The sequence below is a fragment of the Triticum urartu genome, chromosome 1 (genome assembly GCF_003073215.2).
Source record: "Triticum urartu cultivar G1812 chromosome 1, Tu2.1, whole genome shotgun sequence".
NCBI lineage: Eukaryota > Viridiplantae > Streptophyta > Magnoliopsida > Poales > Poaceae > Triticum > Triticum urartu.
This window is the reverse complement of record NC_053022.1, coordinates 539,898,622-539,909,457: the sequence shown is the minus strand read 5'-3', so window position 1 is coordinate 539,909,457 and position 10,836 is coordinate 539,898,622. Positions and strand designations below refer to the sequence as shown.

Here is a 10,836-nt window from a genome sequence, read left to right as displayed (position 1 = left end):
CTAGATTGTTGGCCAACCCTTCTTCCTGCCCTCATTCTCTACCCTCCCTCCTCATATGTTTCGTCTTCATCCTCATCATTGATGTATTTGCCTCGCGTTCAATCCCCAAGACTATGGACCAGGACCACATGTTTGAAACATATTTTTTGAAAGGAAATTCATCACATCACATGGGTATTTGAAGAAAAAGCAAAAATGAAGAAGGAAGTGACTGGCCTGACACGTGGGGCCAACGGGAAAATCCCTATCCAAGATTACAAGGCTTAAAAAAATTCCAAAACTAAAGGGGAATTGAAAATTCATGCTCCTCGTCCTCGAGCCCATTCCCTTCCCCTCTCTCGCCGCCTCCTTTGATTGGATCGAAAACAAAATCGTCGCTCCCACCAAAATCCAATCCCCAATCCGCCGAAACCCTAGCGGTGAGGAACGGGAGGCCGTAGCCGGGGGATTCCAGCGCTCGGGCGAGATGGATTTGGATCTGTGGATCGTCAAGGTCAAGGAGGGGCAGCACCTCGCCGAGCACGAGCTCCAGTCCCTCTGCGAATACGTACAGTCCCTCTCCCCCCTTCCGGTGCCCCAACCCCGCCGGCTTCCCCTCCGGCGTTTCGCTACTGTCCGGCGCCGCCGCCTGGCCAGTGGTGCGGCTCTACGCTGCTGTTCAGTGAGCTGAGCAGAGTGGCTGATGCTCTTGTGTGTGTGTGATGAAATCATTTCAGGTGAAGGAGATCCTCATCGAGGAGTCGAACGTGCAGCCGGTCAACAGCCCCGTGACGGTGTGCGGCGACATCCACGGCCAGTTCCACGACCTCATGAAGCTCTTCGCCACCGGGGGCCATGTCCCGGACACCAACTACATATTCATGGTCTCTGGCCCTGCTGTCGGTTTGGTGTCTTAGGCTGGATTGGCCTTCCCGCTGATTCAAGAACTGAGTTTGTGTTGACTTGCAGGGCGACTTCGTGGACCGCGGGTTCAACAGCCTTGAGGTCTTCACCATTCTTCTGCTTCTAAAAGCTAGGTATGGCATTGAATGTCTGCTTGAGCAATTGAATGACTGTACTTGCTCTGCACATTTAGGGATATCATGTATGCTACTTGAGTCTCATTAACATACTTTATGATGTGCTGTTTAATTTGCTCCTTTTCCCAAACAGCACCTTTGTAAAATTCTAGTGGTGTTTTAGCTTGCTGTCAAATTCAGTAGTATGCTGTAGTTACTGATTCAGCACATGGGAGTTCATATGTAACGTTGCTAGGAGGGTTGTTTCTACCTAAGTGGTTGTTTGGATAATGGAGATTAGCGATAAGAATATAGAAAATGCGTTTTCAGCTAATTTCTAGGAAAACCAGTTTTATCTACTATTTTGTGAATAACCGGTTTATAGAAAACTATGTTTGGTAAGCTCAGCTGCTGGTTGCGGACGACGGCAACGTCTTTCATCTGGGGACTGGCCGTGAGCGCACGGCAGCAGCCGCTTTCCCTCGACGACTCGTCGCGCGCGGACGACGGCATCGACCGCTTCTTAATGACGACTCCGGCGTACGCGCACGGCGGTGGCTACTTCCCCTCGCCAACACGGCACGCGCACGGCAGTGAACGCTTCCACTCGCCCCGCACGGGCGGCGACATCCGCTTCCATCGACGTACAGGCCGACGGTAGAGAGCTGATGCTCAGGGTCAATTTGCATGCACGCCGGCCATCCAAGCTCCTGATGACTGTAAAATCAGTGCTAATGGATTTGTTGCGAAAGAAGTGGAACTGGAAAAAATCAGTTGCGGTGGGTTTCTACGATCGTGTTTTCTCAAAAACAACTATTAGTAGTTTTTCACAAAACGCAGATTCCTGGTTTTGTGGAAACCAAATCCTGCTTATCCATGTTTTTGGTGGAAAGCCCAAACATGGTTTTAGTTTGTTAGGCGGTTATGCGAGTCTATGGAAAACTAGTACTGGTAAAACTGTGTATCCAAACAAGGCCTAAGGGAAGTTAGAAAGTTCAGGGGGCTATACTTGATACTCCTTTGCTGTAGAATGGAACCATTGCTTCATGCTTAATAAAATTTCTCAGGATTAACATACTTGCTGAATCCATATTGGACAATGGCTAACATTGAATATTTCTGTTCGAACCCAGTTTATTTTCTTTGCACTCGAAGAGTTATTTCAATTCCAAAACAAAAAGAGGACTTGCTTTCAAATAGATTGGTATCACGACAAATTTATTTTTCAATTTATTTAGTTTCATGATTATCATTAGGTATCCTGGCCACATAACCCTTCTGCGTGGAAACCATGAAAGCAGACAGTTGACGCAGGTACAATCCTTTTGTAATATTCAAATGCTATTTCTTTTCTCAATTTTTAGTTTGTGTCACATGCTTCCTTTCTAACTGGAACTAGAATCTCTCTTATTCTATTTGCTTTGAAGCTTTATGCTGGTTAACCAATACTATCTGCAACTAAACCAATCTGTCATGTGTGTATCCTAAGGTTTCTATCTTTTTTTAGGTTTATGGTTTTTATGACGAGTGTCAGAGGAAGTATGGGAATGCGAATGCATGGAGGTATTGCACTGATGTTTTTGACTACCTTACTCTTTCGGCGATCATTAATGGCACAGTAAGTTACTTTGAGTAAACATGTTAAGTCCTAGGTTCACATGATGCTAAGTCATACTTAGTGACATACTGAAATATTTAGGTCCTCTGTGTTCATGGTGGCCTTTCACCTGATATACGTACAGTTGATCAGGTTAGTCATTCTATTCACTTTTGGCTCATATTCCTGAAATGATGCTTTCATTTACTCTGCTGTGGTGAAATCATAATTTAAGATATAGTTATCCACATTTCATGTGTCAAATTAATTTGTGAACTTCATGTATTCAATTAGCTCAATCCAATGTCCCTTTGAGTAGACTGGATTGTTTAAGACAGTGCCCAGTGAAATACCAAACCAAATTGGAAATCTCATGAGTAATTTCAAATGTATTTGTTGTGTCCAGATGCGGACAATTGATCGCAACTGCGAAATTCCCCATGAAGGACCTTTTTGTGATCTGATGTGGAGTGACCCAGAGGAGATAGAGACATGGGGTGTTAGTCCCCGTGGAGCAGGTTGGCTTTTTGGATCACGGGTGACAACCGAGGTATGGCATATTGCTCTTTTCATTTCAGGTTGTCTCCATATAAGGTTTTTACTGATGCTTGTTGCTCTGATGCAGTTTAACCATGTTAACAATCTTGAGTTAGTTTGTCGGGCTCATCAACTAGTCCAGGAAGGCCTAAAGTACATGTTCCCAGACAAGGGTCTTGTAACTGTAAGCTCTCCATTTACACATGTCGAATTGTCCGAGAACTTGCATGTAGTTCCAGATGCTCACTGTTTATTTGTGTACTTTTTCCAGGTGTGGTCTGCACCTAATTATTGTTACAGATGTGGGAATGTTGCTTCTATACTAAGCTTCAGCGAAACTATGGTAGGTCACACCATCATCACTACCAGACTTAGTTCTTCAATTGTGTTTTATGTACGTTATGCCTACTGCTGTCTTCGCCTGCGATAATTTGCTAGACATGCTTTATTGGCTTCAAAACTTTCAAGAAATCGTTCCTACTCAGGCTTTGATAGGTTCCATTGGAAACCTTCTTGAGTCTATCGGTGAGGTATATAGTGATAATTTCACTGTTTTGTGTATGAACTCCGGAGCTCCTGATGGCATATCCAGATAGAGAACAGAAGCTGCGATTTGATTTTCAGGCTGTTTTGATCCTTGTTACATAGTAGCATTGCAGCGCAAGTTGCAACAGTTCCTGTTATGATTGATGAAGTCGCTCCTGTATTTCTGTGCACTCTTGATATTAACAAACTAACAGTAATAAGAGTCTTGAAAAGAAGTTAGCCCAGAGTAAGCAAGTTAATATGACCTGAGATTCTGAGAAGGAACATACCATCCCAGCTTCCAAGCTGTAGACTTACCAATAAACAGGCGAATGTGGCTTGGTTGGTAACAAATGAACTGGTGCCTTCTATCTTTCCTTGATAAAGAGAAGTAGACAGCATAATAATTACAACAATCTCCATTCAATTCCCTAATGTTGCAGTACCTGATACTCCTGCGTTTTATGCATACCATGTTTTTCAGTTATTATCTTAAAAAAGGAGATTTGTTATGTCATTTTTTGTGGGGACTGATTATGCCACCTTTTGTATTTTCATAATTTTATCGACCCTTATAACTCCGTTGGCAGGAACGAGATGTCAAGATCTTCACAGAGACGGACGAGAACAACCAAATGCGAGGGCCGAGAAGTGCGGTCCCGTATTTCCTTTGACCTCCTTTGTACATTATTTTTGGTGTTCATTGTTGTAGCTTCAGCCCACAGTGCAATCTGATCATCTGATGCATTTGATTTTTCACCGCTTGTCTTAACCTGCTGTATACAATAGATTACTGGGAGCATAGCTGCCAATGGCCCTGGTTTTGTCCTTCATCGCCTGTCCACACCTAAGTTCAATTCTGTATTTTAGAACCAACTTGGAGTGTGCATTCTAGAAGATATGATGTATGAACACATGGAGGAAGAGGAAATATTGTTGCTTGTGCAGGGCATCATTGTATCTTGCTCAGCAGTCAGCTGGAGAACTCTATCGACGCAGCTAAATTTAGCGACCAACGCAATTAACATTTGGAGGCATGACATGTTTTTCTCCGAAGCTTGTTCAATTTCTTATGCGATGAAGCATAATAATTTGGTAGCATATTGGTCTTTTCCGCATTGGAAAGTACTCTGGTCTGTCTGGCAACATAGATTCACTGTCACTTGAAATTTTAAACGGTATGCCAAACTGAAAAGCCATACGAAACTCTTCGACCGAGATGCGAATTTGCCAATTCAATTCACACCTCACGAAATCTTTGTGAACTACGACAGATTACTAATTTGTCCCAAGCTGCTTCATTTCCAAACGCAATCTAGTTCTCTCCACCTGATGTCATTGGACCAGGAAGAGCAGAGAACTCCCATGTTCTTCCGGACCATCGAAAACTCCATGTTTAGACGCTGTCACCAATGTAAAATAGCATCATTTTCATGTAAAAAATCACCGCAGCTGCACACTGTCGTCTGACTCCACGAGAAACCCCCCACCCCACCCCACCCCCCCGAGCTGGAGACAAACCCCGGCCAATCACATTCACGCCGCTTTCAGGAGTGAGGCTGTGGCGAGCTGGCGCGAAGGAAGGCTTGGAGTTGCCATGCCTCGGTTTGTCACCACGCACCAGCAAGAACGTATTTAACCTGGAATCCATTCGTTCAAGGAAACTATAGCGGCAATGGAGGGCGCGAGGATCCGAACGGCGCGGGGCTACGGCGGCAACGAGTCGGTGTCGGTGGGCGACGGCATGAGCATCTTCGGCCAGAGCCAGAGCCAGAGCATCGACGTGCGCCGCCGCGGCAAGCCCCGGCGGCGAGCCACCCTGCCCAAGGTCGTCAAGGTAGACAGAGTTGCCCTTAGAGGCTTTGTCTTTGCCGTTCTTGGTGTACTGACGTCGACCGTGGTGACTGCAGAATGTGTCGTATGATGTCAAGCAGGTGGCGAGGTCCGGGTCCGGCACTGACAGGCTGCCGCACCGGCGTCCGCCCGCCACGCCGGAGAGGGAGAAGGAGAAGGCGCGGGTGGGTCCTGAGCTGTTCGCGGGCAAGACGCTGGAGCAGCTGGTGGAGCAGGCCGACGCCAAGGCGGCGGGGTCGCACGGGCCGGACAAGGAGAGGGCGCGCCCCGTCGCTGCCGCGGAGCTTGAGCCGCCGGCGGTCGTGGCCAAGAAGCAGCTGGAGCGGCAGGGGTCTCGCACGTCGGAGCTCCTCAAAGGACCGCGCGCGAACGTCGTCGTCGAGGCGCCCGGCGGTGGTGCTCGGCCGCTGGAGTCTAGCGGCGGCGCGACGTACGCCGAGGTGATGCGGGAGCTGGACCGCGTCAAGAGGGAGCTGCGGGAGCTGCAGCGCGAGGTGAAGGCCGCGAGGGGGGCCAAGGGCGGCATGGCCGTGGCCGAGGAGGACGCGTCGTCCACGGCGACGAGGAGCCCTGGTTCGATCGTCGCCCACGGCGCGAAGGAACGACCGGATGCCGACCACGAAGCGAAGGAGGTGCGCGTCGCCTTTGAGCTCACCGGAGCCGGCCGGTCGTCTACCAGGGAGACAGAGGAGGAGGTGACGAGGTGGACGCCGCCGACCATGGGGCTGCAGAGAGGTGCGATCATGGGCCGCCAGAGCGTGTCGAGCGAGCTCGAGGCGTGGCTCACCGCGGCGAGCTCCGACGACAGACGGCTCCGCCACGGCTTCGGCCACTCCTCGGACTCGGAGATCACCGACGAGGGGCACGACAGCTCGCCGTCGCTGCAGGCGGCGGAGGCCAAGCTGGACATGGCGCGGGCGGAGCTCGAGTCCGCCAAGGGAGAGAGCCTCCAGTTCACGGCGTCCATGGAGCGCACGCGCACGGAAGCGGCGCGGCTCGCCGAGGAGATCGGCCGGCTGGAGGAGCAGGAGAAGAAGGCCGGCGCGCAGGTGCGGCAGCTGGTGGCCGCGCTGCGCGACGCCAAGTGCCGGCTGGGCGCCGTCACGGCGGCCGACGAGATGGCCGGCGAGATCCTCGCGGACCTGGAGGCGACGCTGCGGCAGCTGGAGGAGGAGACCGAGGCGGCGGAGAAGGAGAAGGCGCTGATGGAGCAGGAGGGCCAGTGCGTCCAGGACGACGCGGACAGCGTGGACGCCGAGATCGCCGCCGCCGAGCAGACGATCAGGGGCTCGATCAGGGAGCTGGAGGCGGCGAGGGCGTCGGAGGCCGCGGCGACGGAGAGGCTGAGGGCCGCCGTGGAGGGTGCGGCGATGGAGAGGGCGTCCATGGCGCCGCGGAGGTCCGGGAACGTGACGCTCCCGAGGTTCGAGTACGAGTACCTGACCGGCCGCGCCGAGGTGGTCCGCGCGGTCGCCGACAAGAAGGTGGCGGCGGCCGAGGCGTGGGTGGAGGCGCGGCGGGCCGGCGAGAAGGAGATGATCATGCGGGCCGAGGCGATCGAGAGGGAGCTCGGGCTTGAATTACAGGCCGTGGACGATGAGAGCGCGGCGGGGCAGCGGAGGCCGCATGACGGCCTGCAGCGCGCGCACACGTCGAGGCGAGCCGCGATGGTGAAAGGCTCGTCGGCGGCGACATCAAGAAGGAGGACGCCATCGCCGCCGCCGTCACCTTTGGCACGGCACCCGCGGGCGCAGACGCTCGCCATAAGAAGCTATCTGAAGCTCGTCGGCGGGAAATGCACGAGGCCATGACTGAGACGCAATTCAAGACGACGCGGACAATATCATTTCTATATGCATGTGTGCCTGTGTATCTTTTTTACAACAACAATGTGCATATGCAGAGCGGTAGAGGGGCCTGTACAAGTACAACTACGCACAAGAACAAACACCTTTCAGATACGATATGAATACATGTATTATACCAGAGAAAAAGAAACTGGGCGGCGTATGGATCTACGTATGATCTATCTCATGGTTTTGAGACGGCGGTCTTGCAAAGTGGGCAGGCGTTCTTCCGGGAGAGCCACTGCTTGATGCAGTGCACATGGTAGCCGTGGCCGCAGCTCAGCCTCCCTATCTCCTCACTCGCTTCAAACTCTTCCTGAAAAATTGCAATGGTTTGTAAGTTCATGTTAACTTGTGAAGAGCCGATGCCGATGTGACATGGGGACTGAATCGAAAGGAGCAAGTACGTCGACATACTTGACAAATGCTGCAGCTCCGCTCCGTCTCTGTTGAGAAATGCTTGCGGTCGAATGCCAGGTGTTTGCCCACCCTAAGGCCGCGAACGATCTCGTCTTCGCGCAGCCCTGTGCTTACATAGCCGATCCTGTCCTCGAGTGCGAGTAGCTCCTGTCAAATGATGCAACAATGTTCTTTATTAAGTAAAGACAGTGGTGTGCAATCTTAAATCTGTTGCAGATGATGGGCAGCAGAAGGGGGGGTACCTCGTAATTCATGTTATCAACGTCAAGGCGCCAATCCTGATATTGATCATACATGCCCATTCTTCCCAACAGTAGTCTCGTTCGAAACATCATTATCTGAATGTTGTAAAGGATAATACTGAATGTTATATAGTAGTAACAAATAACATGGGTTCAAAGTGCATGCCACATATATCCATTAGCAGAAGTACTCAAGGGATCTAAAGAGCTTGTGGGTGACTGACAGTAGTGAACTGGAACAACCTATCAAATAATGACCTGATGCCAACAACTAGTGTAGAACAGATGAAAAACAACTTCAGAACTGATCAGCACTAAAGTGGCACAGCAGCATTGTGCTCCATGAGCAGGAAACTAGCAAAAAATAGTACAGTTCTCTGATCAAGAGCAACTAGGTATTATCTTAAGTGCAGAACCCAAAGTCAAAACTGCCACCGAATGCCGCCTTTTGACTCACAAACATGCCAGTTCATATCCTAAAGTCCACTTGAAGGAGGTCAGATTCTTATTATCCTTGCTCAGGCATTCAAATCCTTCATCGCGCTCACCCCATTCTAAAATATCACATTAAACAACGAACCAACCATCCACCCCAGCAACATGGCAACTAGTTAACCAAAAGAATCAGCAACATGCTTGTTCAGTTCAGCCCAGCACAATGATTCATCATCTGTGTGTGTAAACACAGCAGGGAAAGGAAAGGGAAATCTGCATCTACACTCAAAGGGCTCTCTGCCTCTGCACCTAACATATCTACCACCATCACCTGCTCTCATGTGCCTCCATCCAATCTGCCGCGTGCCTGCGTTGCGTTGCGTGTCGTATAAACATAACTACTACCAGCTAGGGGTGATAAACTACCATACTGTACCAATCCTAGAGCTGCAACCAACCACTCCAGTATAATAGAACGTGTGAGGATCGTTTTGTGTGGTGGTACCATGTGAGTGAGTACATGGCATCCGAACAAAAATGCCAAATCAGCATGGACCATGGGCTACAACATATGATGGCTGCTAGTAGAGTAGTATAAGATTGAGCACGGACCCCCTGATAGTCTGAAACCACCTACGATGGATGCTATGAGATTTACCCAATCAGAATGATTCTTGCGGAATGTGGAGGACCGACCTATCGTGTACCAACAATGATGAAATGAATGCTGGATGGAAGTGCTGTGAGGTGAGGTTTTGTCGGTGTGGTTCACGGGGTGGGGGGAATGAAATGGTGCGTGGAATGGAGCAGGTGTTGGAGTGTACCTCTTGGTCGGTCCTGTCGTAGGGGTGGGCGTGGCGGTGGCGGCCTGAATGCAGGAGGTCGGCGTCGTGGAAGGGCATGTGGAAGCGCGGCGGCGAGTCCATGAAGGAGGAGGATATGTGCTCCCGCATGGTGACCCTGCGCGCCCGCTGCTCGGCGGTCCTCTGGCATCAGGAAATCAGAAGTCAATTCGACAGAACGAGATGGAGATTCAGTTGGACTTGAATTCGTTCAAAGTTTCAGCTACACAAACTAGCTATCTCCACATCTGAAAATCAACCAGGAGCAAGGAGAAGCCGGCACAAACCTCCCTGTGTCGCCTCTCCCCGTCCCCGCGGCGGCCCGGGACAGCCGTGTGGTGGTGGCGCGCGACGACGCAGTCGACCGAGGACGCCTCGGCGGCGAAGGGAATCCCCGGGGTGCAGGTGCACCACACGTCCCCGGCGACCCCTCCGGCCGTGCCAGCGCCCCTCGCGCCCCTCCTCTCCCTCCGCCTCCGCCGCCGCTGCTGCCGGGCCCCGCGCCACTCCTCCTCCTCCTCTTGCTCCTCCCCCTCCTCCAACGCGTCCGGGGCCGGGCGCACGGAGGCCGAGGCGGCGACGGGCGCGTGGGCCCGGGACGCGGCGGCGGACGCGCAGCCGAGGTCGCGCAGGCGCAGCGCGAGCCACTGCTGCTTGCCCCGCCGCGCCTCCTCCCCGGGCCCCCGCGGCGGGGGAGAGGAGGAGGACGAGGACCCCTCGACGCGCGCGAGCAGCACCCGCAGCGCCACCCGGCGCCGCTCCGCCGACGCGCCGTCGCGGGCCATCGGAGCGGGCCAAGCAAGCAAGCTCTCTTTGGCCGCGGCGCTCGTGCGGCTCTGACGCTCGCGGTAGGGTAGGTGCGGCGAGCGGGGGGAGGCAGTAGTTGGTTATTCGGGAGGGACGAGAGCAGAGGCCGGTCCGATGTACAAATAGGGAGAAGAGGTCGTCGACCCGTCGGGGTTAGCGCAGGGCCGTGGGATCATGATCGGGCGGCCGGGGGCCGGGCCCTGGGGCGCTGGGCGGTCCACGGGGGGTCAGTGGGTCAAGGAAAGCGGGCGTCAGTAGGCATTGGACCTGCTTTGGTGGATAAGGATTAAGGGGGAAGATTCATTAATTAGGCTCGAGTTCGTGTGTGTGCGCGCGCGTGTGATTGGGGTGATTGAGCCGTCCTTGTCACCTCGCCTCTCCCTTTCGTCGACCATACCTACCGTGGCAGGGAAGCGTCGATGATCGGCAGGGAAGCCAATCAATCAGTCGACCGGCTTGGCTCTGCATTGCATTCGCATGCAATCATCGGATGGCATGGGGCATGTACAATGGTGGCATACGGATACATATATCTTATGGCAAAAAGTAATTTAAAGGCTTCTTTGATTCAAAGGAATTTTATAGAATTTCTGGAGGATTGGAATCCTTAAGAATTTTTTCTATGTTAATCCTTTGATTCATAGGATTGGATCCCATAGAAATTTTTTTTATGGAATCTTTTGTACTACATTTCATAGGAAATCTAACATCCACTCCAACCTTTTTTTACAA

At 52.0% G+C, this 10,836-nt stretch overlaps 3 protein-coding genes across 3 annotated transcripts; 2 read left to right on the top strand and 1 right to left on the bottom strand.

Annotated features, from left to right (window-relative positions):
- The first annotated feature begins 272 nt into the window (after positions 1-272).
- Positions 273-4,604, top strand: LOC125527641 (phytochrome-associated serine/threonine-protein phosphatase-like). Its single transcript, XM_048692155.1, has 10 exons — positions 273-547; positions 717-863; positions 949-1,016; positions 2,255-2,312; positions 2,506-2,616; positions 2,698-2,748; positions 3,002-3,145; positions 3,221-3,316; positions 3,404-3,475; positions 4,248-4,604. Exons 1-10 carry the CDS (start codon positions 302-304, stop codon positions 4,329-4,331), a joined length of 1,077 nt encoding a protein of 358 aa, XP_048548112.1. The 5' UTR covers positions 273-301; the 3' UTR covers positions 4,332-4,604.
- Positions 4,605-5,185: 581 nt separating this feature from the next.
- LOC125527620 (protein PLASTID MOVEMENT IMPAIRED 2-like) lies at positions 5,186-7,332 on the top strand. The gene is made up of 2 exons (XM_048692135.1): positions 5,186-5,494; positions 5,568-7,332. The coding sequence occupies exons 1-2, from the start codon at positions 5,333-5,335 to the stop codon at positions 7,320-7,322; spliced, it is 1,917 nt and encodes a 638-aa protein (XP_048548092.1). The 5' UTR covers positions 5,186-5,332; the 3' UTR covers positions 7,323-7,332.
- A 1-nt stretch (position 7,333) lies between these two features.
- On the bottom strand, positions 7,334-10,206 carry LOC125527630. Its single transcript, XM_048692146.1, has 5 exons — positions 9,585-10,206; positions 9,280-9,441; positions 8,021-8,116; positions 7,776-7,925; positions 7,334-7,674 (listed from the first exon to the last, which is right to left on the bottom strand). Exons 1-5 carry the CDS (start codon positions 10,080-10,082, stop codon positions 7,543-7,545), a joined length of 1,038 nt encoding a protein of 345 aa, XP_048548103.1. The 5' UTR covers positions 10,083-10,206; the 3' UTR covers positions 7,334-7,542.
- Positions 10,207-10,836: the final 630 nt, after the last annotated feature.

What these genes read in the sequence shown, in the direction of transcription:
- LOC125527641 (XM_048692155.1), top strand. Translation starts at nt 302, where the DNA reads ATGCTCCTCGTCCTCGAGCCCATTCCCTTCCCCTCTCTCGCCGCCTCC. An exon ending in CGGCGATCATTAATGGCACA is followed by an intron (nt 2,617 to 2,697) that starts GTAAGTTACTTT and finishes TGAAATATTTAG; the next exon opens with GTCCTCTGTGTTCATGGTGG. An exon ending in TAAGCTTCAGCGAAACTATG is followed by an intron (nt 3,476 to 4,247) that starts GTAGGTCACACC and finishes CTCCGTTGGCAG; the next exon opens with GAACGAGATGTCAAGATCTT.
- LOC125527620 (XM_048692135.1), top strand. Translation starts at nt 5,333, where the DNA reads ATGGAGGGCGCGAGGATCCGAACGGCGCGGGGCTACGGCGGCAACGAG. An exon ending in CCCTGCCCAAGGTCGTCAAG is followed by an intron (nt 5,495 to 5,567) that starts GTAGACAGAGTT and finishes TGGTGACTGCAG; the next exon opens with AATGTGTCGTATGATGTCAA.
- LOC125527630 (XM_048692146.1), bottom strand. Translation starts at nt 10,082, where the DNA reads ATGGCCCGCGACGGCGCGTCGGCGGAGCGGCGCCGGGTGGCGCTGCGG. An exon ending in GGGAGAGGCGACACAGGGAG is followed by an intron (nt 9,442 to 9,584) that starts GTTTGTGCCGGC and finishes TCCTGATGCCAG; the next exon opens with AGGACCGCCGAGCAGCGGGC. An exon ending in GGAGCTGCAGCATTTGTCAA is followed by an intron (nt 7,675 to 7,775) that starts GTATGTCGACGT and finishes GCAATTTTTCAG; the next exon opens with GAAGAGTTTGAAGCGAGTGA.